Consider the following 27848-nt stretch of genomic DNA (forward strand, 5'->3'; position numbering starts at 1 on the left):
CAACGGCCGACAGCAACGTCAGGGGTGGAAGCCGACCAAAGATGATATGTTCAGGAAGATGGGACACTCCGCCACTTCAAAGGGGCAAACAGATTCAGACAAAACTTTTTACCATAAGGGAAAAAATAAATTCTAAATTACTTTTTTTTCATTTTGTCATAAAACTATTGTTTTAAATAAATGTTGAATACATGTATACCGTAGTATACCATAATTTTAGGTCTGTTATATGTTTTCTACCACATGTGTAGTTTCATTTTTTTATGAGAAATTCCGCACGCCCACTCACATGTGTGCATACTTATTTGCAATTCTATGTACGTGGGTGTGCAATTCATTTACAGGCAAATAAAAATGCTTAAATCTACGTTTGAGTATTTTATTGTGTGTTTTTGTTTTTGCGTGTAGGTCGAGTGGAAATAAGTTTTTTTCAGCTCTGGTGAAGGAATGACGCTTTCTAACAGCAGAGTGACAAAACGTAGATCAAATGTTTCTGTTAAAAAAAAGCATGGCCACAATCATTTCTTTGTTGTTGCAAAATGCTGTTACAAAAATGAAATACAATCCATGAAGTTTGGGCACAACGGAGATAGAAATAATAAACAGCAATTTTAAGTAAGAGACTACAAGATCCATTTACACACGTACAATATGAAAATTAACACACGTCAAGGGAATTTACAATAACATAGGCAGCCCAAGTAAAACTGCTGCAACAATAAAAAGACCAATCTGTCAAAACCCCTGCTGGTACAGCATTTTCCCTCATTGGATTTTTACAGATGTATTTACAGCACAATCTTGTACGAAATAAAAAAATAGCTAAAAAAAAAAAACATGAAGTTCTTCTTAAAAATACCCACAGTGCTCTGAACTTAAATTTGCACATTTTTATTTTTTCTTTGCCAAACTTCGAGGGGAGCATTTAAGTAAGTCTCTGATCCTACGGTATGTCCCTGTGGCTTCAGCAACTTCTGTGAATTCTGGTGTCTCTTCAAATGGAACAATGCCAGCTGCAAACCTGCTGCGATGAGGAACAGCTGTTATTTTCTCCACTTCCTTGGAAGAGGCAGTATCCTCAGCCACCTGAGAAGAGAAATCAGGATCAGGGCTCTGTGGGTTGTCATCGAGGGATTTCACTGGACCAGGACTTTGAGGGCTGTCCTCTTTAGCTTTGACTGGTTCAGGACTCTGAGGGCTGTCATCCTCAACTTTGACAGGTCCAGGGCTTTCAGAGCTCTCTTGAACCACTGATTCCCTTTGACTTTCACTGCTACAAGATTCTGCAGGTCTTGTGTCCATTCCTTCTTCAGCCTCTTCTGTTTCTGTGTCAGCATGTGCAGGTGTGGAGACAGTAGGTGAACTGGGTACAGGTGTTCCAGAGGCAGGTGTCTCACACTCACTATTAGTGGCAGTGTCAGCATTTTCTAGAGCTGCCCAGATCAGCCTCTGTTGCTCTTCCAGTTCTTCTAAAGTCAGTTCATCTTCTATTCCCTCCGCTGTCTCATCAACTACCACCCACTTACTTTCTCGCAAAGCTGGAGAGCCATTGGTGGGTGTGGGTGGAGGTGTACCTTTAGGAAGAGGCGGAGGAGTGGGTGTAGCAGGAGGAGTGCCCTGGGGTAAAGGAGGTGGTGAACTGAAGCAAGGAGAGCCAGGGGGCAGTGGTGGTTGGAACTCGAAGTAACCAGAGCCTTGATTATGGTAAGGTGTTCCTGGATCTGGGAGAAAATACAGTTTCTGTGTTATTTTCTGTAGTTCAATTACTGATATACACTGAACATAAAATAGAACACAGCAGTATGTTAGGTATGTTATAAAAATAAGGGGTCAGTGTATACAGCGATCAAGATTGTGACATGAAACTTAATTTTTCCTCCAGGGATTAATAAAGTAAATCTTAATCTTAAATTAGTTGCTCAACATAAATTTATGTTAGTGTAACTGTCTGTGCCATGCTACCTGATTCAATATCCATATCTGAGCTCCTGTCTGAGCGTTGATCAGGGCTTGACCTAGTTTTCTTCCTTTGGTGTGGAGATGAGTCAAAGTCATGTCGTCTCTTGTTGGAGGTGGCACCGGGCTGTTGGTGTGAACAATAACATGCAATAAGACTGCTTAAGGGCTTGGATCAGTCGGCACAAAAGACATCATGGTACTTACTGTAGGAAAGTTGGAGAGGTGGGCTGCAAAGTTTGGCTTCATGTGGCTGCTTTGCATTGGTATTGAATGATACAACATGTACTCCTTGAGGTCAGTAAAGGAGATAAAAAAAAAGTAAGATGAACAAAAAAAAAAAAAAAAAAAAGAAACTATCCTGCAAAGAAAAGTCTTTCTGACAAAAAAGTGAGGGCATTCTGTATTTTAACAGATGAGTTTTCACAGATTACATATATAAGTAATATAAGACACATACAATATATGGAAATATAAATACTAAAACAGAAATATACCACAAAAATCATTAGAAAGCTACTGTTGAGGTCTTACATCTTTCATGTTGGGCGGTGCGGGTACATTGTAGCCTGGGAAATCTACCAGTTTGGAGACATCATAAGAGATATTTTGTGAATTGCTGCTGTCTGTTGCATTGTCATCATTTGATCCTGCAAAGAGAAAAAAAACAGACTTAGTCTAACTTTTGTGCATTAAAACACAATTTTGTCTAATTGTTTTCAGTGTTGTTTAAAAACATACCTTTTCCATCATACAGCTTTAAACAAGAGTTTTCCACTTCTGCCTCTTTGAGCCAACCTGGTGGGTAGCCCAGGTGCCTCATGCGATAAATCAGTGGAGGAAGTCTGTTGCCATCAACTCCCATTGCAGACAACAGCTCCTCACTGTTGAAAAGCACAACAGTGGTAAAAATCATTGAACAATTATCTTGTGTTATTGCATTTGCTTAAATGTGCATTTTTGTGATGCACAGAAGAAAACTCCTGCCTCATGATTCCAGGCTTGTATTTAGCAAACCGCTCCTCAATTTCATCAGCATGGTATCGCTGGTTACTCTGTATGGCCTGGTTGTTGTTCTGGTTAAACTCCTTTCTTCTCTCATTAATTGCAGCCATGTCTTTAGGCTAGGAAGGAAATAGTGTACAACAGCAGAAAACCTAATCAAATGCTGGCTTTAAAAATATGATTATATAACAGATCAATAAATTATTAATGATACCTGGGGGCAGTCTCTCAGCTGATGACTGCTGGACCCACAGTTAAAACACATGGACTTTGGTCTGCAAAAACAGATCAGTGTTAGGCTTATAATAAACACATCAAGTTAAACATAGAAGACTCCCCTTCCATTAGTAATTACCTTTTGTCCTTAATGTCTATTTCCTGCCCATCAGCTCCAAGTACTTGGTTGAAAACCTGGTGATAGCTTTGCAGCAATTCAGGAAGTTATATAACATTTTTCCACACAGCAGTAAATTTGTATCTACAGCAGCTATTGTTTCAAGTCCTTCTCAAGTGCTTCTCATTCTAAACGTCCATACATTTACTTTTTATTTCATATTTTAAAGATACGTTGGAACATCCCATCCATCTGTCAGCTGGGGGTTTTCATTCACCAGAGGCTGTCCAAGTTTATCAATACTAAATGCAGTAAAATATAAGACACTTCCAACAACCTAGGGCAGAGAAACGATACAAAATGGAAATTTTAAAAATGGTGTTTGAAACATATTATGACAATTCTTTGAGAAATATCAGCAAGCACTCACTTTAAAGGCTTCTGTTGTTGTTCTCACACTAGTGCAAGACATCTTCTGTGGATCTTCATCCAAAGCAAAAGCTGAATTCTATATACAGGGCAGAACATGTCTTTAGGAGCAATGCTGAGTTGATATTAACCATAATAAATTACATCTGCTTCTCCCAGTGAAATACCTGAGGTTTCATGTGATAGACGGATTTCTTCTTATTGCTTGGTTTCTGGTGATTTAAAATTACACTGCAGATGCTGTCTTCAATTTCTTGACGGCACTGCCTAAAAGAGAAGGACTGGCTTTACTGCTTTTTAAATCAGGTCATGGTTTTTTTTTATCATGTCAATTTTGCAAAATTAATTTTTATGTAGTAGTTGCATCTAAGGCTACGTTCAGACTGCATGTCTTAATGCTCAATTCGGATTTTTTGCATTGCAAAAAATCGTGTCTGTTCAGACTGTCATGACAATATCAGATACAGGTCACATTCGTGCAAAAAAAATCGGATTTGGGTCACTTCAGCCTGCAGTCTTAACGTAGCCACAATAGCCTTATATGAAATCAATTACTTGTCTAATCATTTCCTAGTAAGATCAGCATGGGTAATCATGAGAATGATTGTCTTACTTTGATATAATATTGTTTGCATAAATGACCTGGAGGAGTGGCCCGTCGATGTTTACATCTTCAACTGTGATGCCGCTGTAAAAGCAGGAGGTAATCAGAACAGTTTCGATTTACGTACAAGGAACATTCCAAGCTGGTCGTTTGTTACCTTGGTCTTGACAGGATGTTCAGTTTCCTTCGTAATGCATTATGTGATCCAGAAATTAAGAAAATATACAGAAATACTATAAAACATTTGCAAACATCTAAAGGGGGTGTTTTCTGTTTTGATGACAGTGTGCTAACACACTTCTTCAGCCAGCGCTAACAGGGATAAGCTAATGCTACATTTGAATGCTAGCTTAGTTGACACAAGGATATTTTCTTCAGTAAGACTCTGGATGTAGTCATCGCAATCCTCCAGCCGGCTCCGGAGCTGGTTGGTCTCCTCTTGGTCTTCTCCATCCTCTGTGAATCGTATGTGCGTCCGGACCGGTGGCGCAGAGTCATCGAGCTGCTGAAAAAGCTCACTATCCCCGAAATCAACTTCAGCCATTTTTACAAAAGCTGTGCGGTGCATGACGGGAGTTCAGAGGTAAACTTAACCTCTCTTGCAATTCATTGGTCCACGCGTATCACGTGTTTTGGTTGAGTGGGTTGCTGGGCCCGCTTCACTATACTGCAGGTGACACCAAAAACAAATTAAACGACAATAAATAACCTGTGGCCTAATTTATATAATATAGTTGTTTCATAAAATGTTAGCTTCCGTGCTCGGGATAAGATTCGCAATGCTTCACGTTTCAGAAAGAACTCCACACCCTGTTTTTAATATTCTACAAGACAGTGCTGAGGGCACATATATCGCCGCAATATATATATATAATTCTTTTCCATGGAGATTTTATGGTTTGTTGTAGCCGTTTCAGTTCTTGGAATTCGTTTAAAGTAACTGTTACGGTAACAAATTCAATCGATCTTCGATAGTTGTGACCGAGTAGGGAGCTTCATTTGCTTCCAGCGATGTCAAGTTGCTCAACTATTCACTTGACGTTACCGCAATGGGATGGAAGCACACGGAAAATTCGCTTCATTTACTTGGTGGACTTGACATCGTTCAGGCTGACAGAGTGTCCCAAAAAGGTGAGCCAGTCAGATCCTCAGTGAGGCTTTTGCTTTATCAAATATGGTAGATAAGTTTAAAGCATGTTATAGCCTCCTTAATCCGTTAGAGGGAGCTGTGGCCATCTTCACCATATACAAGTAATCATTTTTTGTTATGAACTTGATATTTGAATGTGTTTTTGTTTTGTAATTTGTATGACGGTCATTAGCACATTCTCCGTATTTGTTATCTCTGTTCCAGGGTCCAGTGATTCCTCTGTATTTGGGGGCTGATCTCCTGTCCAACACTGATGTCCGTACAGAGAACCATCCTAGATACCACGCCAAGTTTGCCAAGAAAGGACTTGCCACTAAAATACATTTTTCCTCAGGTAAATGTAGCAGACATTACTCATCACACGCAGCTTACACCACTGCAAACAGATTGTCCCCTTGGTATTTTGCAGCCTTCAGGTTCCATGGGTTGAAGGTACCTACTTCAAATAACAGCCTGTGGTTCTACAGTGTCCAAGGGCTTTTTAGAGTAGCCTTTGAAATGTACAGTAAACAAGAGCAGCTTGCAGTGCTAGAGAACTTCCAGGTGTGTACGATTTATCTTTGTCTCTACTGAATTTCATATGTTTTTGGTGTATGCTTTAATATGACTCTTTTCCATATAGGACATTTGGAAATCCCAGATAAATGACAGCCCTCTGAAAATGAGCTACAGCCTCAATGTGCAGCTTGACCTTTCAGATTCCCTCGGTGTGTGTGAAACACAATCAAAGAATGAACTCTCGGACCCACATTACAGCCAGGATTACAGGGAAGCATTAAATGTCTGTGGCAGTGATGCAACAGATACATCAGCAGATCATGATTATTGTTCCTTTCCCAAGCGGAGCTTACAAATTGAGCCAAGTCACATAGTTGTATCTTTAGTAAGACAAAAACTGCACAGCTTGGACAACCGGCTTTCCTCTCAACCTCTGACCTGCACCGAACAGCTGGAGACAGTTTTGCTGCTCTTAGAGAATATTGATCGGTTCATAAATGGAAACCTTGAAGAAAAGGGTGTGACAGAATCTGTGTTAGCCCTGCTAAAGACCAAAGATTGGGCCAAAGACGCTGTATATTCAAGTACACTGCTTAGCTGCATAGGACGCTGGCTTGGTCAACAATTTAATGCAGCCAACAGCAGCATCAGTCAGAAAGTGGAGGGCTTTAAAGTCCAGCATATTGACCGAATCAGTGACTTGCCACCAGCAGAGGAATTAGCCACAGAGCTGTTTCCAGAGGCCATGCAAACGCTGCTTCTTCACTGGATGGGTTTAAGTGAAGAGTCCACTTTGGAAAAGAGACACAGTGAATACCCAATCCTGCTTCTCATCCTTGAGTTTGCCAACCACAACCTCATCACTGGTGTAGCTCACGTGCTGTACTCCAGTCTTATATGTAAGTAACAGTGATTTTTCACACAAGCAAAAACAGACTTACAGTGCAACTTTTTGAGCATTCTAACAAATGTCTGTTTTTGTGTATGAATTGGTATTCAATAATGTAGTATATGACAAGCATTATTCAACACAAAACTAATTTATTTTAAGAATATTTGAAACAGAAGTATGCTTCTTTCTATCCCAGGAAATCCAGAAGACAATTTGTGTTACAATCCATGTTGTGTTTTTCCTATATATTGAATTGAAACTAAAGGAATTTGTTGCTACATTGACTTGAGATGTCTTTTCTAAATGGAGGTAAACCATGTTCACATGAATCACATCGAATTCAGTTTCTGCTCAATCACATACCAATATATATTTGAGTTTAAAAAAAGCTACCACATTATTCAAAACAAACTTTACCTGGCAGCATCAAACAGTTAAAATGATGCTTCATTTTTTCCAAAGATGTACAGATTAATAAACACTGAGACAAACTCAGCATCTGACTATTTACATTATAACTTTCCAATATATGAGACTGTGTCTATAAATAAATTACAGATTCAGAGCAACATCCATGCAAGCTTGAGGGCTAGCGATGAATTGGTAGTCTTATATGATTGGATGAGTGGTGATGACAGTCAGGGTTTGGCACTAAACAGAATCCATTCCACGTGAAAATGAGGAGGAGAAGCCGAGGCCCATTCCCCTCTGGGTGTGTGTCTGAGACCGGGCCATCTCGTACTGAGCATCAAGGTTCCTAAACATCTCCTCCTGCTTCTGTAGTGTCTTCAAGCCTTCATCATTAAGTGGTTTGGCTGCTTCTGCTTCATCATCTCCCTGCAGACACAAAAATATTAATTTCAGTGGTGAAAAAGTGGTGAATGACTGAACGTAACTTTGTAGTAACGTAAAATAACATATTTATACTTACTTTAATACCCATTAGTTTGCGGAATTTAACATTTTGGTCCTTGTTTCCAAAGTTTAGTTTCTCCCACAACTCTGCTGTCTGGGACTTGTCCTTAAAAATTAATATTGAAAGACTCATTTGTCACATTCCCAAACACTGCAAGTCAATTTGAGTACCGTTGGATAAATCAAGGACATCACTACAAAGTTCTTACCCCGTCCTTCTTCCCCTGCCATAGCATTTTCCTCTTTTTCTCCTGCTCTGCAAACTTCGAGGGGTTTACAGCAGATGGGTTATAATAGCTCGGCACAGCAATGCCAGTCTCTGCCAGGGTTTTTGCTTGAAGAGCTGCCATCTGTGCTGCCATGGCAATCTGAGGAGTGACCTGCGTCCCAGAAGCCAGGAGGGCTGCCACATTGAGAGCAGGGTTTGAGACAGCTGCTGCAGCGGCGGCAGCAGCCGCAATTGGGGCTGCCACTGCTGATAAAATACAGACCAGCATAAGCAACATCACCTTACCAAGTCAGCAAGACTGCACAAAAGGCACGACTTACCTGCAGCCATCTCTTGCTGCTGCTGCTGTTGTTTCTCCAACATTTCCTTTTCCTTCTGCTCCTGTAATTTCTTGGCTCTCTCCAGCCTGGTAAGAAAAACAATTACAATTTGTTGAACTAAAAATGTTCTACATTTCCAGTACAGAGACAGAAATAATGTGTGGACTACTAAATTCAAAGGTCATAGCTTAATATACTGTAAAACATCAACTGTCTCATCATTTTTGACTTTAATAGTTGACATGAGCAAATTGACAGGGAAAGGTAGAACAGAGGGAACAGAAGAGATGTAGTAAAAATCCCCAGCCAGACTCAAGCCATGGATGTTGAAAAGACACCTAGGTTGCCAGTGCACCCCAATTGCCACACAGGGTGAGATTAATTTTATTTTTGTTTGGCTCTATTAAGACTACCAAACGTCTGCTTGCCCAGAACAGCCAACCATCTACTTTATAAATGGCCTGAAGCTGTTGCCTTGCCTTCTGGCCAGGGCTTCTTGTGCATCCATAGCTGTGTTTCGGCCCCGGAAGGCAGGTGGACTAACAGACCTGCTTCGACTCTTTCTGCGGACTTTTTCATTCCTTTTCTTTCGCTCCCTGGTGGAACAAGGAAAGTAATTCAAAAAACAAACTGTTAATGCCAGGTAAACCGGAGCAATGGAAGATAAAAAAACACTTGACCATTATGAGAAATCTGTTGTTTTAATTATGCCCACCTGCTCTTACTGCGACTTCGGCTATGATGGCGGTGTTTGGTCCTTGATCCTGACCGCGACCTGGCCTTCTTCTTTCTGTCCCGGCTGCGTGATCGCGATCGACGCTTGTCTCTGCTTCTGCTGTGATGCCTTCTAAATGTGATAAGAGTCAAAAAGACGACTTTTTAACTGGTATTTATCACTGTTGTGTGAAAATCTGAATAAAGTAAACAAAATCAAATTGAATCTCTATATCTTATACACTTACCTTTCTCTTGAGTGTGATCTGGACAAGCTCCGGCCCTTGGAGGACTTCCTTTCCCTGCGCCTGGATCGCTCCTCTCCATTCTCAGCTGAAAGTCTCTCTTGATCTAGCTGCTCATCTGTCTTTCTGTGTGACTTTAATGGCTTCTCAGAGTCCTTCTTTCGTGCCTGTTTTAAGAAGAAGTTGTCTCTTTCAGGAAAATAGTGCAACAAAAAGAGTTAGTACCATGGCTTAAAAAAAAATAGTATGTAATAAATTTGACAAGTTGCACAAAAACCTTGTCATTTCAAACCCAATTCCTTAACATTTACAGAACGTCATTCTTAGAGCATGATTACCATTTAGCCATTTTTGTGTATGGACTACTTTGGCTGCACACAACCAATTACAGTTACAGGAATTGTTCAAACCTGCTGTTTGGAACCTTTCACCAATTGTACATGCAACTCTTAAGTTCAGGTTAAGAGGAGAAAAAGGCACAAATGATTCATCGATTTAGTGTCAACTGCGATCCAAATGTTTTGAAGTTGTACCCACTGTAAGGCTGAAGTAGGGATGGGCATCAAGCTTACTTTTTACAATATCCCATGTGATTCTGATTGGAATGATGTAAGAATGTGTAAATTAATTATGCCCATCCCTGGCTGCAAGAGATAAAAGGGTTATTTCCAAATTTTCTACTAATAATGTGAGACAAATAAGAGTTTGAATTGCAGATAGTTACCTGTCCCAGTAGTAGGCATATTATTTTGCTATGTCAGCAGGGTCTTCAGTTCAGTTTCTTCGTGCATTAGCACGCTGAGTATGATTTATTATAGAAATGTTATCATGTGATCTATGCACAGGATTTAACAAAAATGGAAAAAAAAACTACTCTTCACCGTTTAATATTGTTACAAATAATGACACAACCTTCCATAGAGACATCTGAGCAAAAGGAGGCCAAACAACCATTTTAATGTGAACAAGCCCATTGTCATCTATTTCCTGTCTTCTGAACCTTTACTACTCTAGTATATTTAACCTAATAAAACATACTCACCTTGGCCTAAAACTAGCAAGGAATATAAATGAAGGTCTTCAAAACAAAAATCACATCACATGTGTTTCTAATAAAAAAAAAAAAAATACATATATTAATTACCTCTTTGCTCCTACTGCGACTCCGTCTGTATTTTCTCTCACCTGGAAGCAGCAGAAAACAAAATAAATATATATATATATATATATATACTTTTGTACTTTTGTATACTTTTAATAAATTTGAGGAAATTAGGTAAGGGAGGATAAGGTTAGACAAATGTATACAAAGCTACAGAATGGATGCAAGAAGTGTAAGCAATCAACACTTGCAGTGCACCCATTATGTGCAGACTTGGCTTGGTAATTATAGTCAGGCTATCACGCAGTCTGATACATGTTAGAGAAATAACTGTCTCTCTGAAACCTTTACAGCAACTCTTTTCTTCCCACACATTTTTCTGAATAATTTTGTGAGCGTACATGCTGAAAACATATTCTATACCATGGCCCTAATACCTCTGGCAGTATTGCCTGGGTGAAATTACTGAATACTGACGTTTTCTGTCCCTGGAGCGTGATCTTGACCGTGAATGGTGGTGTTTGGAGCTTCGGGGTGACCTAGAAGACTCCATACTGTGCTTTTTTCTGTGATGAATTGGGGAGCCTGGTTTGTTCAAGTCGACAGACTCGTCATCGCTTGCCTGAAAAAATAAAAAGGAATATGAGAATATAAACAAGTTTGATAGAGCAGCATCTAATGAGCGTTTTAAGACTAAAATGGAGTCTGTAGCTTGAAACTTGTAGGAGGAGATACAATTGGCAGATGATCCTCGTTGAAGGGCTCTCTCATAGACTCCCATGTTAAAAATGACACCGAAATTGCTTAATATTTAAAAAATTATAAGTTTTCGAAAAAACTTGAAGTTGACCCGGATTGTCCTCTGTGAGATGAACATTTTGATAGTTGAATGGCTGAAATCGGTCAATGTATGATGAAGATACGCTACGCCAAACAAAACATACGGAAGAACATGCTAATTAGTTTGATTGCCTAGCAACGGCAATCAAACTAATTAGCAATAATATAATGTATCCTATTTATGGTAGTATAAATTATGTTAGAACGATTATATTGTTGGCCACTGGAACAACACCCAAACGTGTCATGTCAAACACAAATACAGTGCAAATGCTAGTGTCGACAATTAACATGTATTGTTGAAATTGGATTTATGTGCGAGGGCTTCAAGATAGACTTTGTTTGTGTTGGGATGGAAATGAGATGAATGACTGAATGAACCATTTACATTTAACATTTATCGGTGGTGGTTAAATAATTACTCAAAGAAATGACTGGCGGGATTTTTAATACAGATGTGAGTTAGATTAAGTCCTATTGAACCGTGAGTGTGTACAGCAAAAAAGGGAAAGGAATTTCAGAAATGATAGCTGCTTTGCTTTCAAAAATTGCATCAAATAGCCGAATTCACTTACGTCGCATAGGTCATTACATTGTTACAACAGTTCACCGACACTGATGTCAATATAATGCTATTATTTTAGCTGATAGGAAATCACCGTTCTTTGGAACTGAATCCTTTTTATACAATACATAAACAGTAAAGCTACGTCTTATCTATTTTACACAAACCCCTCCGTTCGTCATTCATACTTCCACAACAGCAAGTCGCTGAGCTAACTCATGCTAACCGCCATCTTTAAGAAAAAGATATTTCTGCACAGAATCGTAAACTTGCCCATATATTACTAAGAGCCAAGTTCATATAATTATTATGCTGATTATATAATTGTACTCACCGACATAGTTCTGAAGCACAATATACTGACGTAACGGGGCTTTTTATTTGTCTGAACGAAGCGAAACGGAGAATTAGCTATCCGCTACTGCTGTTGTCTTCCTCAGCTAATATCATCCGGGTTCTTCTTCGTTGGTTTTGCTGCGAGACTGCAAAACCTGCATCCGGGTTGCCAGTTTGTCATTGAGTCCGGAAAAACAAATGAAACAAATGCGCAAAAAACGCACCAAAGAATTAGCAGAAGACTTGAAAACAAGTGTAATTGTAATTAGTTGTTTTTAGTTTAACAACTTTATCTCAACGTTTTTCATTACACAGTAATTATGCGTAATTGCGACACTAATCCCTTTATTTGTGCTGGTGAAAATGTTTGCCAGTCTGATAAGATGGAAAAAGCAGACATTATTTTTCATAGAGACATTGCGACCATTGCAAGTACATTATGGGTTATTATAAAGTATAATAATGTACTTGTTGCAAGAGCCGGCAAGTTTTAAAGCAGTAGCATTAAATGTAGTGTAAGACAACTGAACCTGGCAACACCTCAGGCTCCCCGGATATCTGTCTCAGCTAGAATACCCTGAGAAGAGACTTTCAGGCTTCACCTCTTCTTGAACTTTGAACATCCCAAACATGTTTCATTAAATAAATGGACTACTGATATGTGACATACCGCCCAAAACTGTGATATGGGTTACGCCTGCCATCCCTTGAAAGGCAAGATGGATTTGTATGTAGCCTAAAACGGAAGTTGTGTCTGAAAGGAAAAACCCAGGGCAGCAATGCCACACAACACCCTATAGCGAACCGCCAAATTCTAAAGCTAACTGTGGAGTCATGTTGATTCTTACTGTTGTCGTTGTCAGGTTATTGTAGTAAAGTGGTGAGTAGCTATTACCTGTATATACATAGTTATCCGCCAGGACGCTATTAGTTAAATATGTCAACGTTTCATATTTGTTTTATCTCTAGTGGATAACTAGCATTAGCTTTATCATAATATTAAGGTGACGTTTTCGAGGGACTGATAGCCGAGCTAATTTATCGCAGTGTACTAACTCACACAAAGCATTGCAGTTCAAAATAAACGATTAGAAATCTTTTGTCTATCTCAGCTTCGTGAAATGGCGATGTGGAGCGACGTTGAACTTTTGACCAACGAGGACACAAACACTGTCCGTTTTGACAGTGTGTCAAGGGAGGAAAATGGGAGCGGGTTGTACCAGGTGGACACACTGGTCAAAATCTCTACTTCCAACAAGGTAAACAACGTCAGTTTTTACTGTACACAAGGGCAACTATGATCTTTCTTTTCGCTGCCCCCGTAATCTGACGGGTAAACTGGTTCTTTCAGGTGCAGACAGATCCTCGTCTTTCATCCTTAATTGGTTCGAACTGGAGTATCGTGGTTGCTGATAAAACAGTTATCCTGTTTGATCAGAGTTATCAGACCATCCTGCTGCTTCTACACTTTGGTAAACAGCTGTCTGTTGTCCACACCTTCACTTTTAGTGCGTCATATGTCAGCTTATGTCTTATGTCATGTCAGAAATCACAGTGTCTTTCCAACTCTCCATTTAGATATATAGCTGCTTTGCTTTAATAGCATTAACTGTGTTTCAGAAACGGATGTGGATGCCATTGATGTGTGCCCGGATGGACAGTTTTTGGTGGTCTGTGAAAGAAATGGAAATCTTCATTTGATCTATGTTCCACACAAAAGAATCCTTCTTACCAGGGTATGGATGGTGTTAATATCTATAATACTATCTAAAGAAGGATTGGAATTGATGTTGTTACTTGTTCATAGAGTTATAACTTTATTATGTTTCTGTTTAAATCTGTAGGCTTTGGTTGAAAAGCCAGCCAGTGGAGATAAGAAAACCTATCGATATCTCATCATAAACAAGGGCAATGCCTCCTCAGGTGACATGTATATAAAAACAAATGTAAAAACAAGAATCTAAAACAAATGTGTAATAGTATGTACTGAAAACAAGAAAGAGCCAGAAGATGTTTTTCTAAAATCTGAATTGTGATTATTGTTGACAGGGATGTACCATGTGTTTGTACTCATTAAGGATGGCTTCTTCCACATTACAAACCTTGCTCTGGAAAAGATCAAGACAGGTATGAAATTTACATTACAACAACAATTGTTGTTTTTGACAAACATTAAATAGTTCTTTTACTTTTTTAGCGGTTGAAAAAATGGATGTGGGAGCTTTAAAAGAGGTTAGTTAAGGTGAAAAAATGCAATAATGCTTCTTTTTATGAAGATTAAGATTAATGGCTCTCTGTCCACATTCAGCTCCAGTCTCTCATGAGGATAGACTTTTGCTCTACGGAGGATTACCATGAGGAGGGTTGCAGTACAGCTGTGATGTTCAGTCTGGGCCATGAACTCCACTTGATGATTGGGGTCAGTAATAGACATCGTATTAATTCAAATGAAACCGAGTGAAATCTTTGACAGTTACAGACAAACTAGCTTCAAATATAATTTTGTGAATGGTTATTACTACACAAATGAAGCAATAAAAGCAATGTTTTTTACCTATATAAAAATCTATATAGGGGGATAAAGAAAATGTTTTGACTCACTGGAAGATGGACCCTCTTCAGACAAAGATGTGCTTTGCTAACTCAGTCAACAATAGCTTGATACCAGGTAAACACAGTGTTTTTTCACATAATCAGTGTGGATTATTTTAAAGATGGTGATTCCAAAAGTGAATTGTTTAATTTGTAAATAGTTTTTTAATCGTTGATACTGAGAAGAATAGATATAGTAAAGGACAACATGTGGCTTCATTTGCATTTTCTTTATGTGTCTTTTTTGAAGGTGTAAGGAAGATGGTGGTGGTGGAAAATCTCCTGTACATTCTTGATACTGAGGTAAGTAAAGGTGTCATCATGAGCTGTCTGATTGTCGACAGTATAAGGACTAAATATGACCTCACTTTGTTTCTTCTGTTTCAGGATGTTTTGAGTCTTTGGGACTTGCATTTCCTCATCATGATTCACTGTTGGCCAAATCTTGCCATTGATGACTTTGAACTCACCACAGAATGTGGCTCTGCCTCCATGGTGGCGTATGTATCAATGTTTTATTACATGCTGCATATGTAATTAGTCAGTCTTCCTCACACAATGCTGAAAATGTAAACTATCTCTGTGTATTACAGCCAAGACAAGGACAGCATGAAGATGATTACACTGACCAAGCAAGACAACAGTCAGGTAGCAGCACCAATCCTTTTGAAGAAACTTTGGCAATGGATATATTAAGTTTGAAATTGATATGCTGGTTTTTTTTTTTTTCAGATCAGCTCGCTGCAAATACGATTTCTGCCCTCCATGACTGTTTGCTACTCTCTTGATGTTTCCTCGGTGTCCTGTCTTGTCCATACAAAAATAAATATGGTAAAAAAAAATCAACACTTTAAAAACTGTTGCACAGATTTTGTATGAGTTATATGTAAGTTAACATTTCTATACATTCAAGTGAGCTGTTTTGTCTTCTAATTTCAGGATACATTTTATTTAGTTGAGGGGATATGTGGGAACCCAGAAAGGTGGGATACATTTTCTAAGTGTGTCACTGTTTCCAGTCAACATATTCAAGTTTAAATATTAAGTTGTCTTTTATTATTCTTTAATCAGTCGAGGAGAGCCGATAGCTGCTGTTGTTGTCAGATGCTTCACAGAGGCTTTGCCTGAGAACAGGTAAGAGATGTAATGTCGAGACATTTCTACAATTACAGTGTGTAAAGTATTATCTACATGATGTAATTATACTTTGACTTACTTGACTTTATCTCCATTTAGACTTAGTAGACTTCTTCACAAACACATGTTTGAAGAGGCTGAAAAGTTTGCCATCGCCTTTGAGCTGGATTTAGAGGTAAGTGTACCTATTTTGTGCAAAAAAACATTTGGGCTTTAGACTCAGTTCATGTTTAAGATGGTAAAAGAAAATGTCAATATTCTTATTTTGGGTTGGATGGTGCAGCTAGTTTTGTTATACCCAAGACTGAAGTGCTAACCCACTAACTGTCTTTTTTACAGCTTGTCTACAAAGTGAAACTCAATTTTGTGCTGGAGCAGCTGGCTTCTGCATCCGTAGGCGGCTATGGGCAGGATGTATGGTCTGAACTTGTGGACGAGGCCAAAACCAACCTGATGAAGATCACAGTGAGTTTAAAACGGCTTTTTTTTTCTCTGATTAAAATGTTCCCTTCAAAATGACACTGAATCTCAGCTTCTACAGTACCTAAAATTATATTTAAGCTTTTAGTCTTTAATGCAGGTTAAATTTTCTGTGTTGACAAGGATGAGCAGTATGTGGTGGAATACTGCCTTAAGGCTCCATGGCCAACCTTTGAGACAGCAGAGAAGATGCTGAACCATGCTGCCACACGATACTCCTCCTTACAGATCCAAGAGGCCCTGGCCAGGCTGGCAACATTCTGCAGTTTGCATGGCTTGGAAAATTTCAAGTAACTAACGTCCTATTGTGTAAATTGTATATCTTTCACATTGTGATTTTCTTCAAACTATATACTTACTTCTACTTTATCATCAATAGTGGAATCGCTTGGATTGAGTTTCTGAATAGCACTGACAATCTGGGGGACATTCTGACTCATCTGAGAGAAGGAGACATGAAGGGCGCACAACTCCTTTGGCTCAGATACGAGGTAACAGATTATTCAATCATCAGTTCCTGTGTGTACTCGGTGAACTTGTATTAACATATTACATTTTTAGTCACAATGAAAATGTTTTTTTTAATGTCAGCTGTGATGTTCACTGATTAAACTTTCACAGGGACAAATTACAGCAGAGTTTGATGAGAGTAGCCTTGAGGCTGTGCTCAGTTCCATTCCAGAGGATCTGCTGTCTCAAGACCTCTGTCCTTGGTTCAGGACAGTTTTTGTTCCTTTTGTGAGGAGAGTACTCCCTAGAGGACAGGTGGGATGTCTTCGCTCATGCATGAAATGCTCATTTCTACCATATGGTGCTGTCCTCACAAATGATTCTGTCTCAATGTCCCTATAGAGAATTCTAGCAAAATGGCTTGAACAAAAGGCAAGAAATTTGGAGCTGACAGAAAAGGTAAAAACCGTAGATCACATTTATATTAATAGCCCATAACATTTTTAACATTATATTTGTTTGTTAATATTTTGCTAGTTATTTAAACCATCAGTAACAATAGTAACACCTGTTGCAGGGTTCTTGGCCACAAAATGGGCTGGACATTGCAGTGCTTGGACTGCCTTCTTTATGGACATGGATGATGCCTGTAAGTTATGATAGTGTGGTTTGTGCTTTACACTGATGACCTACCAACAAATTGCAACACTGATTTCATCTGTTGATATCTTTCTAAAGGATGATGATGGTGCAGAGGAGGTGGAGAACCTCCGGTCTCTGGTGTCCAACCTCCGTCAGCTGCTGCACCTCCACCAGAAATACAACTGCAGGCTTTCACTTTCTGTCTTTGAGAAGGTCTGGTGAAAATGTTAAATTACACACAAGCTTCAACTAGCAGTCATTTTACTGCATGTTATGTAGGTTACATTAAAATATAAGAATGTGCCTAAAATGCTAAAGCTTGCAGAAATTAATCTCTGGATGTCTATAGCTCGTTAAAGTTAGAGTGGAATAGTGTTTAGTTTTCATGGTTAAAAAATATTGGGTGTTGTTCCTTTTTTAATAGGAATATGTTTCTTTTACTTTGAAAGGGAAGTGTATGGAGTGTAGCATTCTTCATGCTGGACAAAGTACCAGCTCCAGAGCTCATTGCTGCCACTGTAGAAAACAGCATCCTACCGTATGCAGAAGAGCACAAGATTCCTTTTGATGAGCTACTTCTTCACTATATCAAGGTAAAGCTTCTCTACAGCCAAACAACAGGACTAAAGCTTAGTTTTCCCAGATACTTCATGATATGTTTCTGTGTTCTCCCTATCTGACCTTCACTAGGACCTGCTGGAGCGCTGTAGTTCTCAGACCACAACACTTTTTACAGAATGGGAAGCCAAAGCAGTGGCTGTGCTCAGTTGCATGACTGATACTGATGTAAGTGATGCACAATTTATAAAGTTGTACCGATGTATGTATGCTGTTCTGGAAGTAGAAAAATCTCACATCTTACTGTATTTTATGACAGCTGATGGTGGATGCTGTGCTGGAGATCATGCAGAAAGCCGTGGTACCCTGGAGTAATGTTGTGGAAAAACTTGTTCAGCAGTACCTAGAGATGGATGGACCAAAGTATGTTATATATTTTCCTTATCTATGAACAATTATTTTTAAAAGTTAGCTACCATCACAAGTGTATGTATGATTTTTCTTCTGCTGTCTCCAGGCAAGAGCTTTTAAAGGAGAGCTACCGTCTGATGGAGATTAGGAAGCTCCTCAGGGGCTACGGCATTCGCAACTTCAATCTCTCTAACACTACTCAGACTATGGTAAGTAAACTGAAACGGGGCCACTCTAAATTGCCCGTCGGTGTGAGTGGTTGTTTGTCTGTGTATGTTGCCCTGTGATGGACTGGTGACCTGTCCAGGGTGTACCCCACCTTTCACTCGTAGATAGCTGGGATAGGCTCCAGCCCCCCATGGCCCCAGGACAAAGCGGGTTCAGATGATAGATGGATGGATGACGGAAACGTGTTGATTGTTGTCCCTGTATGTGATGTGATACATTTATTCTCTTATTCTTCCCAGACACTGATTAGATACATCCTGAAGCAAGATTTGCCCATGTCTTTAGAGGACTCCCTGACATTAGCCAGGGCATACAAACTTCCAACGTCACAGATAAATTACCTATATGTCATCCAGCTGATAGGCCAAGGCAAGGTATGTTAGTCCACATATGACTGTTAATTCACAAACTCTTCATTATATGTGTCTTTATTCTGCATTCCTGGCATGTTGGTAGCAAGTCTCTTGTGCTGCTTTCAGACTGAGGAAATCTTGGCTATCCTGAAGAAGCTGTCATCTGCAGAGGCAGAGTGTGTGATAGAGCGCCTCACATCATGGGCAAGGCTGCAGCTGGAGGACAAACAACACATATCAGATGAGGTGGGGAAAAAACATGGAAAATAAAATAATGTCGTGATTAATCCTGTCTGTAGATGACGCATGCAAAATAAAAATCACTAATATAAGTGATATATAACCAAATATGAAAATGACAGCCTTGTCAGTAAGGTACCATCTTAAAATCTGAATAGACAAAGTAGAAGAACAGTATGACACACCTATGCACCTTTTGTTTATCTTTCTCCTGTCCTTTCTTTGACAGCATAAGAAACACCAGATGGTCATAGCTCAGGTGATGGTGGAGGCTTTGAAATATCTGCATATAATCCAAAAATGTAAGTGTTTATTTTTTCAGTATACTTTTGTTGATTCTTCAAAGTTTTTCTTTTAAAGGAATGCTATGTTATAAATGTCCCCTGCAGATGATTCTCTGAAAAGCTTGGAGTGTGAGAACAACCTTATCATGTTCAAGGCGATTGCCCACCTACAGGTAAATTTATAGTTTTTTTTTTAAAATGTCTAACTCGTCTTTTGTTTTTTGAACCTGCAGCCTTTATGTTTGTTTCTGTAGGAGGACTTTGATGTTTTTTTTACCCCATCAAACTATGAAGATCAAGACATCCGCAAACAGATCCAGGAAAAGCACATCACTGCCTATGAAAACACTCGTGGGCGTCTTTCATCTAAGGGGAATGCTATAGCAACCCCAGTTGTGGCTAATGATCCAGATGGCAAGACCAAGACGATCTCCACAGAAGCTGGCTTACGTCGTCTAGGAAGGCAGCTGCAGCGCACTGAACAGGAGCTCTGGTCTGACTTGGCCCTGCGAGCTCTGAGAGTGGGCAAAGTGGACAAGGCCCTCAAGATCTTAAGGTCTGCATATGTGGAGGCTGTATGAATCCAGGGGTGTAAAACTGTTAGGGGGTTATCTCACTCATAAATGTGTTGTTGTGTGTGTGTGTTCTTGTCTTCAGTGAACTCTACGAGCACCACTACAACAGCAACACAGGGAAGATTTTGTTTACTGCTGCCAAGATGTTATGCCAGATGCTGGAGGCAGACGTACCTATGGTGATTCCTGATGATATGGACCTGCCAGCAATCATCCACAATCTTGCCTGTCAGGCCATTACTGTGTGTCACTCAGGTAAAATAAACACATGGTCAACAATGCCTAAAAAGCACTGGATATTAAACTCACCTATTAAAACTGAATACTGTAGTTTTTGATATTTTTTTTTTTACTTTTTGTGACATTTAAGCTCCTACAATGTTACAATTACCTTCAATTACAGATCTGCTATTGGACTGCCTGGAGCTTTGCAAATGCACACGGATTGCTATGGATGTCTATCATCAGTGTCAGTTGTCAGACAACTATGGCTTTGTAGCCAAGGTCAGTGTCATATTTTTTTTCCATAGAACACTAACTGATTTGTCATTTTGAAAATGATTAAACTGCATGTCTTTCCTAAAATGAGCTTCAGTTAATGCTTTGTTCATAAAGTTGTGAAATAAACAGAATGTATTAAATTTGATTAATGTACTATGACAGGATTTGACCTTGGAAGCAGAAAAAGACCCTTATTCTCAATGGAGTTTTCAAGATGTTTTTAATGAAGATTGCATTGTTCTGGACCCCGTGTCAGTGCTCCCTGTCCAGTATGAAATTACCAACTGCCTGCTGCCTATTTCTCGTGGTAAGAAGATGCTCAAATTTATCATCTTTTCAATGTCTTAAGGATTTTTTTTGTACTTAAGGTAGTCTTTAAATAAGTGGTGGCTAACAACAATATTTCCATTCCTACAGATACTAAACTGTACCCACTGGACTGTTCCTGCTTGTCACACTGCTCATTTGAAGACGGTTGGTATTAAATTTGACATCTTTTTGGCATACTTTTATCAGTTTAAAAGTTTACCTCTTGTCTTATCTGGCTCACTTGCAGGTTCAGACTACCTGCAGCCGCTACTCGACCCACTGTCCAAAATATTACAGATGTTACAGGAGTGCAGTCAGCTGGAGTTGGCTCTCAGAGTGCTGGTCAACTCATATGGTAGCTGCCTGCAACATGTCACCTCTAATGTCATGGACATAAAGCTAAGCAATCAGGTATTTGTGCTGTGTGTTGGTTTATTTAGCTCCTAACCTGTGACACTAGACAAAATTGATTCAAGCATATGTTCTTTCTGTGATTTCCTCTCAGCTTTACGATCTACAAGAGCTTAAGAAATACAACATATGCATGAACAATCTTCGTAGGACCACAACTTCTTCTCTGAATGCCGTGTCTGTGGCCCTCTTGAACAAGGTGAATCCAGTGTCATGAAAAGATAGGGGCAGTTTTAATGCCTGTTAGCGTGTTTTTAAACAACTGCATTTCTGTTTTCTGTGGGCTCCAGGTGTTCAATTGGAGGGTGGTCGATTGTGACTTGGCTATCGGACTCTGTACACTCCTCTCAAAAGCAGAAGTCTTCAAAATACTGTGGAAAGTTATTGACAACACTTGGCAAAACTATGACAAGATTTTGGTATGAAAATGATTACAAACACTTCAGCCATGTTAAACATCAGTTTCAAGTAGACACACATATGCAGAATATGCTTATTTAGATGCATGAAATCTAATGTAAATCTGCCACTGTTCCTTGAATATTTCAGTCTGTGGCAAAGATTGGAGCCAATCTCTGCTGCTTGTACGATGAGGCTGAGGAACAAAAGAAGTTTCTCTCTGTCATCACTGATGCAGAGTGGGGCATCAAGCTTGGCAAACTCGAGGTAATGCAGCAGTTAAATCTCAGATGTATTTTGGTCTTAGTTAATAGGTTTACATACATTTCAGCTTTTCCAATTTACCACATGTGTTTTCTTAGATATCTATCCAACCAGTGTTCCGTCAGCGACCTGAGCTGAAGAGCAGTCTGATCCCTGTCTTGGTGAAGAACAGGAAGATAACGCCAGATATTATCCTACAGTACTGCAGGTCAGCTGTTTACTTCCTGTTGTCACCTTCTACCACCAGTGTAGATCTAAACTGTGCTTTTAATTCCGTCTGTGGTCTGGTATGCAAGTTTTCCTTACCAGACCGTAAAAAAAAGCTGTCCTTTGCATCTGCAGTACCTTTGGTCTGGACCGTGATGGCGTGATCAACCAGTATATAACCACCTTGCTGCTGCTCCAAGAAGATGAGGAATGTGCAGGTGGCCCAGGCTCAGGCCAGGAGGAGGTGCCTCTATGTCATGCTGACGCATTGGAACGAGTCCTTCAAATAATCCCAATGTTACACAGCACCAGCGAGCTTACTGACAGTCTCTGTGCTGCTTTATTTAAGGTCAGAGAGGGAGCTTGTTTCCCATGACAGAATCTCAGTTAAAGTATTTTTAGCCCTTTCCTGTTTTTCAGTCAAAAAACATTTGGTCTTTCACCTAATTGTAAAAATGCCCATCTCACACAGCTCAGCCCCTATAACTATGAGAGAATTGAAGTAGTGCTGAAGATCATCCAGGCTGCAGATGAGAATGTGTCCAGCTTCTCTGTTAGTCAGGTAACGGATAAAACATCTGATATTTAAAAATGGTTTCTTCTCTTAAGTGTGAACTGCACAAAATGTGAATCATTTCTTTTGTTCCACAGGCTATGGGTCTCCTTCAGCACCTGAAGTCCTATAAGCGAGTCTCTCCTCCTTCAGATGTGGAGAACACATATCTTCTTGAAAACAGTCTGCTGCCAAACCCACTGTCCAACAGCAGGCTTCCCTTCCACCTGCTCATGCAGACCACACATTACTGGAAGATTATCTGTTAGTCTCACACACAAATATTTCAGAATTTACAATAATTCAGTCAAAGACATCAGTTTGACTAAAAAAATGTAACAAAATGTATAATGTTGTTCTGTGTGTAGCACCTGAGCTCAGTGAGGAGACTTTCCCCATACTTCTTCTGATTAGCAAACTGATGAAGGTAAACTTATCTTCAGCTTAGTCTCACTCTTTAATTATAACAATTCTGGTGATTCAAAACTTCCCATCTCTTTCCAGGTGAGCCTGGACAAGTTATACATGTCAGCAGCCAGCCATGTGTTTGAGAAGAAGATGAAGCCTTTAGTCCTAGAACAGAGAAAAAAGGGACAGGGACATGACTACAAGAAGGAGACTTTCAAGGTGGCCAAGACCATGATGAAGTACATTAAATGCATCCAGAGCCCAGAGTGGGCTGCTGCCACGGCTCACAAGATAACCCAGGAGCTTCCACCAGGTTCGAGCTGCACATTAACCACTACATTACAAAGCTCGGTATGTTTGTGTATATAATGCACTTAGCTGTTCCCTGTTCAACACAGGTTATGAGAAGACACAGTCACTGAGGTTCTGTTTGGCTCTTGGAGATGCGTGGTTGAAGGATCCAAACCTTGAGGTCAGTGTTTTATTGGTCTTTTAAACCTAGACAATCTCGACAGTTTTTCACGCATTAGATGGCTTGATTCTGAGCAGGAGTCTGCACGTGTCAGAGGGGAGACATTTCTGTCCAAGCTGAAGCTGCAGTTTCAGCGCTCTGCAACTGAGAATACGCTGATGGCCAGTAGGCTGAACAGCCCAGAGCACCTGAAACTGACTGGGCTGCCAGCCAGACTCATAGTGGCCCTGTACGAGCACAGCAGTGTGGAACAGCGTTTCACAGAGTCAGGAGGTCAAGCTTATCCTGGTGAGCCCACTTTAAGAGCTCATATACTGTACATTAACGATCACTATTATAATGTTCATGCTACATTTGGTTCTGAGATTAATTTCCTTATACAATTTTTATCATTTGTCTGCGCCTCAGACATTCATGCTGCTGTTAAGGAAATAGCTTCAATAAACAACGTGGATCCTTTGAAAATCAAACACATGTTGTTAGAAAAATGGATCTGCAAGACAGGCCCAGCTGCAGCCAAGGTTAGTCTATCTTAACTCAACAGAATATTACCTGATTGGTTCATTCCTATTTCATGTTTCATCAGATTTTCTGCACATGTATTTTTTTAATAAAGGACATTGGTAATTATGACTGTGTCAACAACATTGAGGAGGACCCAGACCTAACGAGGTAGTTGCTAGACTTTTTGCAGCACATACAGTATGAATAGGTTGTTAGTTGTAATGTGCATTGTTTGCTGTTTTTGTGCATAGGGTTGTGTACATGCTGCAGTCTGGCCCTGTGGAGGATGCTGTCCGTCTCTTGAACCCTATCCTATCTGCTGAAACTTGGGTGCGTTTAAAAAATATTTGCTGAAGTCCATGTGTCCAGAGAAAGTAGCTAAAAGGATCTGTTTTCCCTTCTGTAGCCCCTCAGCACTTCTGGTCCTCGTCTGACCTTCTCCCACAGGACCAGAGCCCTGCTTTGCCTCGTTCGCCTTGCTAATGCTGCCACACTGGAGGCTCAGCTGCAGATTCCCAGGACCAAAATCCCGTAAGATTGCATGATATTAGTTAAATGGTAATGATATGAGCTGAAATAAATATAAAGGTGATACACACTTATCAGTGTTTTCTGTATTTTATATTCACATAGGTATTACCTGAAGTGCCACATCTTTGTCTCTCAACTGGAATCATTAAACATTCCGTACACAGTGCAGTCTTTCCTCAGTAGTCCCAAAGAGGGCCTGGTTAAAGGTCTATGGAAGAACCACAGTCATGAGCCACAGGTACTCCTAGAGGAAAACCTTTTAAAGGAATATTTTTTATCATAAAGGCTAGAAATGGCGTACAGCGACTGTATGCAGACGAATGGAAGCACTCTTTGTCTTTCCAGGCTGTGCAGTTGGTGGCTGACCTGTGTTTGGAATACCAGGTGTACGACCCTCAGCTCTGGAACAGCCTGCTTCAGAAGCTGCTCGGCTTCAACTTGGTGAGGGAACATTTACCGAAAAGTTCTTTCGCTTGTTAAAAAAAAAATAACAAGGATGATGGACTGCTGATCACCATTGAATATATATAAACATATATATGTTTTCCTCCTCAGATCCGCCACCTGCAGAAGGTGTTGGAGGCAATAGTTGCCGTGCCTGCATTGTGGGAGGTAAATGTTTATTGAACAAATTAAAAGCAGAAAAGGCAATAACATTTCCTTGATCTGTTTCACTGAAAAGTAACGTATAGTTCCAGAGTGTACATGATAAACCTCTGTATTGTGAAAAGCATTTTGTAACAGCAGCCATGACATGCAGAGGTGTGGGCAGTCAGTGTGGTTACTTGTCTAAACCACTAGACCGCCAAACATCCTGCTGGAACAGATGTTGAGGCAAAATTAAGAGAAGCAACACAAACCATTGATGCTAGAATACGATTATTGATAAAGACGAATTAATTTATTGATTTTATTTTCCATGCAGATTTCAAGTTTCTCCAGGACCTGGCGGAGTATGATACTGGCACCCTTTGTTTCAGGTACTGCAGCAAATATGAGAACTGATGTGTTAACTATTTAGCTATACTATCTAGTTTTACCCAGACAACATCACTTCAGTAATTAATTTCATAAATTCAGTTTCTTGTATCAAAAATTTGGTTCAAGACTTGTTTACCTGTGCAGACCCTTGTTTAACATGCCTGCATTAAATGTATTGTTGTCCTTGTATTGTCATGCAAAAAATTGAAATGAATAATCTCTTTTTGACTCATTTGCTCTTTCAATGGCAGCTTCCGTTCCTCTGAGTCCAGATCAACAGGAAATGCTTTACAGAACGTTTGTTCTCCTCCTCAAGTACGTTTTACTCGTGATCAACCTACACTTAAATACAGGCATAAATGGAAGTCTTATGGGCCACCAGTGGTTAAATATAAAAACACTTTTAAAGACTGTCTTTTCGATATTGTGGTAATTTGTATTATTTAAGGTGCAAAAGGCAGAATCACCTTTTCATTAAGAACTTCAAAGTATTGGTTCTCTACACAACCATGGCTTAAACGGCAACAAAGACATATTTAAACACAGACAGACACATTTAAATAATTTTCAGCAAGATTCAGCTGGCAGATCTGTTGTTGTTGTGTTGTTGTTGTTGTTATTTCTCCCAAAGTCTGTAATCGGTCACATTTGTTTTGGCTGTTTTAACCTTGATTTGAAACAGTCCGAAGTCCAAGTTCTACTTACAGAGCTGTGCTTACGTCCAGCTCTTTGATTGACTAAACGCTGAGAATTGTTTACAAAACCACAATGCCTACCTGAATAATGCTTCTGGTTGTATCTTTGTTCTCAAGGTGCCCTTTCCTGTTGAATCTGGACCTGATAGGAATTGCTAATCGCTTCGCACAGTTCAATCTGCCTGCCTTCGCCCTGGGAACTCTGCTTCTTATTCCCTGTGCCACTAAAAAGGCGCAACAGATCCAGGTGGGTGCATGTCTGTGAATACAGTATGTGAGTGAAAATTACATGTTTTAGTCACAGTTTATCACCAGTGACTGTTTCTCTTCTCTTTCAGGGCTTTCTGTCAGTCTGTAACCCAGTTGCTGTCCTCGAGCAGCTGGATGAACTTATGAGTACTGGAGAACTGGCTGGAATCCCCTCACAGGTCGCATGTCTTTAATATTATGTACACAAGAACTGAGATTTCTTTTTTTTATGGAACTAACAGATAATGACTGTTATTAACCTCTTTTTCACATTTAAGGTAGGAGGATCTACATCTATTAATTTGCATTTCAGCTTAAGCGTTAATACGCTTACTTTTACATGTTAGTTACACTTGTTGTGGAGCTCATAGGCACAGTAGATACTATTTTTGTTGTGTCTACAGCACATTTATGGCTCTGTGCATCAGCCCAGTGTCAGTAAAGCCGTTAAACAGGAAGTGATGGTTTACTGTGATGGTGTGAAGCTGCTACATGTGTTGCCATGGTGTTAAAGTGTGTCAGCTTTGTGTTGCTGTTTATTACATTGTTACCTATATACTCTATATTCCCACAGATCAGGGAGACTGTATTAACTTTCATCAGCCAAAGCGGGCAGCAGCAGAAACTGCTTAAGACCAAACACTTCAACCATCTGAAGCAGCACATGGTGTTACATGGCCAACCTAACCAGGTGAAAGACCTGGTGGACTACCTGATCAGCCAGAACTGGTAAAATTTGTTTTGCATTCAGACCATCCAATCAGTCAAGAGCAGATCTCTCAAACCAGCATGTTTGTTTAACCTCTTGCTTTTGACCTTGTTCTTCAGTCAGGATGATGCCGACTCACTTGCACGAGAGTACCTGAATCACAGAGCGCACCAGAGAGGGAAAACGCTGACAAATGGCTCACCTTCACCCAGCTGTCTGAAGGTAACTGAAGCTGATGGTAAATGAAAACATGTGTTTGATGGCATTAAAATAATTATTCTTTCATTTGTATTTCAGGAGTTTCTTAACATGCAAAATGGAGTATTGGGATGAACCAGCACTATTTCTTTCATTGTACATACAAAGTGTTCTTGGTTTACTGAGGGCAGATATGCATTTGCACTTAATCCTTTATTCCATTCCTTCATGTTTATTCCTGTATTCATTTAAATAAAACCTGTTCATTATAGAAAACTGTGTAGTAGCATTTTTGGAGGAAAAAACTCTCAAACTTGGACACAAACCTCTGGAACACTTTTGTCTGCTAATTGTCGGTGGATGACAAAGTTCA

At 39.8% G+C, this 27848-nt stretch overlaps 4 protein-coding genes across 5 annotated transcripts; 2 read left to right on the forward strand and 2 right to left on the reverse strand.

Annotated features, from left to right (window-relative positions):
- Positions 1 to 365: 365 nt before the first annotated feature.
- Positions 366 to 4892, reverse strand: zcchc8 (zinc finger, CCHC domain containing 8). Its single transcript, XM_028415248.1, has 14 exons — positions 4698 to 4892; positions 4486 to 4528; positions 4338 to 4412; positions 3892 to 3991; positions 3726 to 3803; positions 3529 to 3632; positions 3317 to 3382; positions 3176 to 3236; positions 2944 to 3080; positions 2698 to 2840; positions 2491 to 2606; positions 2164 to 2247; positions 1963 to 2083; positions 366 to 1721 (listed from the first exon to the last, which is right to left on the reverse strand). Exons 1-14 carry the CDS (start codon positions 4870 to 4872, stop codon positions 892 to 894), a joined length of 2133 nt encoding a protein of 710 aa, XP_028271049.1. The 5' UTR covers positions 4873 to 4892; the 3' UTR covers positions 366 to 891.
- A 318-nt stretch (positions 4893 to 5210) lies between these two features.
- LOC114441008 (uncharacterized) lies at positions 5211 to 7010 on the forward strand. The gene is made up of 4 exons (XM_028413717.1): positions 5211 to 5459; positions 5683 to 5812; positions 5888 to 6021; positions 6101 to 7010. The coding sequence occupies exons 1-4, from the start codon at positions 5340 to 5342 to the stop codon at positions 6881 to 6883; spliced, it is 1167 nt and encodes a 388-aa protein (XP_028269518.1). The 5' UTR covers positions 5211 to 5339; the 3' UTR covers positions 6884 to 7010.
- On the reverse strand, positions 7001 to 12267 carry rsrc2 (arginine/serine-rich coiled-coil 2). 2 transcript variants are annotated; one of them, XM_028413716.1, is made up of 10 exons: positions 12133 to 12267; positions 10871 to 11015; positions 10436 to 10476; positions 9295 to 9458; positions 9048 to 9179; positions 8881 to 8928; positions 8333 to 8418; positions 7993 to 8258; positions 7800 to 7889; positions 7001 to 7705 (listed from the first exon to the last, which is right to left on the reverse strand). In XM_028413716.1, the coding sequence occupies exons 1-10, from the start codon at positions 12136 to 12138 to the stop codon at positions 7520 to 7522; spliced, it is 1164 nt and encodes a 387-aa protein (XP_028269517.1). In that variant the 5' UTR covers positions 12139 to 12267; the 3' UTR covers positions 7001 to 7519. The 2 variants fall into 2 exon arrangements, with proteins under 2 accessions (XP_028269517.1, XP_028269516.1); XM_028413715.1 differs by having other exon boundaries at positions 8812 to 8928.
- A 654-nt stretch (positions 12268 to 12921) lies between these two features.
- kntc1 (kinetochore associated 1) lies at positions 12922 to 27716 on the forward strand. The gene is made up of 62 exons (XM_028413714.1): positions 12922 to 13014; positions 13247 to 13393; positions 13486 to 13606; positions 13755 to 13870; positions 13979 to 14057; positions 14184 to 14261; positions 14332 to 14366; positions 14443 to 14553; positions 14709 to 14802; positions 14977 to 15029; positions 15114 to 15226; positions 15320 to 15374; positions 15459 to 15557; positions 15666 to 15709; positions 15798 to 15860; positions 15963 to 16038; positions 16203 to 16328; positions 16467 to 16633; positions 16723 to 16834; positions 16965 to 17108; positions 17196 to 17252; positions 17371 to 17442; positions 17532 to 17648; positions 17885 to 18028; positions 18126 to 18221; positions 18313 to 18416; positions 18511 to 18613; positions 18872 to 19006; positions 19112 to 19231; positions 19455 to 19527; positions 19615 to 19682; positions 19764 to 20065; positions 20167 to 20339; positions 20488 to 20588; positions 20748 to 20892; positions 21003 to 21059; positions 21142 to 21305; positions 21400 to 21504; positions 21596 to 21724; positions 21855 to 21971; positions 22067 to 22176; positions 22311 to 22524; positions 22648 to 22737; positions 22827 to 22992; positions 23097 to 23155; positions 23233 to 23449; positions 23535 to 23608; positions 23686 to 23896; positions 24017 to 24129; positions 24225 to 24280; positions 24364 to 24442; positions 24519 to 24643; positions 24746 to 24881; positions 24989 to 25084; positions 25199 to 25255; positions 25569 to 25623; positions 25876 to 25939; positions 26437 to 26566; positions 26658 to 26747; positions 27143 to 27297; positions 27397 to 27499; positions 27575 to 27716. The coding sequence occupies exons 2-62, from the start codon at positions 13256 to 13258 to the stop codon at positions 27608 to 27610; spliced, it is 6642 nt and encodes a 2213-aa protein (XP_028269515.1). The 5' UTR covers positions 12922 to 13014; positions 13247 to 13255; the 3' UTR covers positions 27611 to 27716.
- The last annotated feature ends 132 nt before the right edge of the window (positions 27717 to 27848 follow it).

Source organism: Parambassis ranga, chromosome 9 (genome assembly GCF_900634625.1).
Source record: "Parambassis ranga chromosome 9, fParRan2.1, whole genome shotgun sequence".
Classification (NCBI taxonomy): Eukaryota; Metazoa; Chordata; class Actinopteri; family Ambassidae; genus Parambassis; species Parambassis ranga.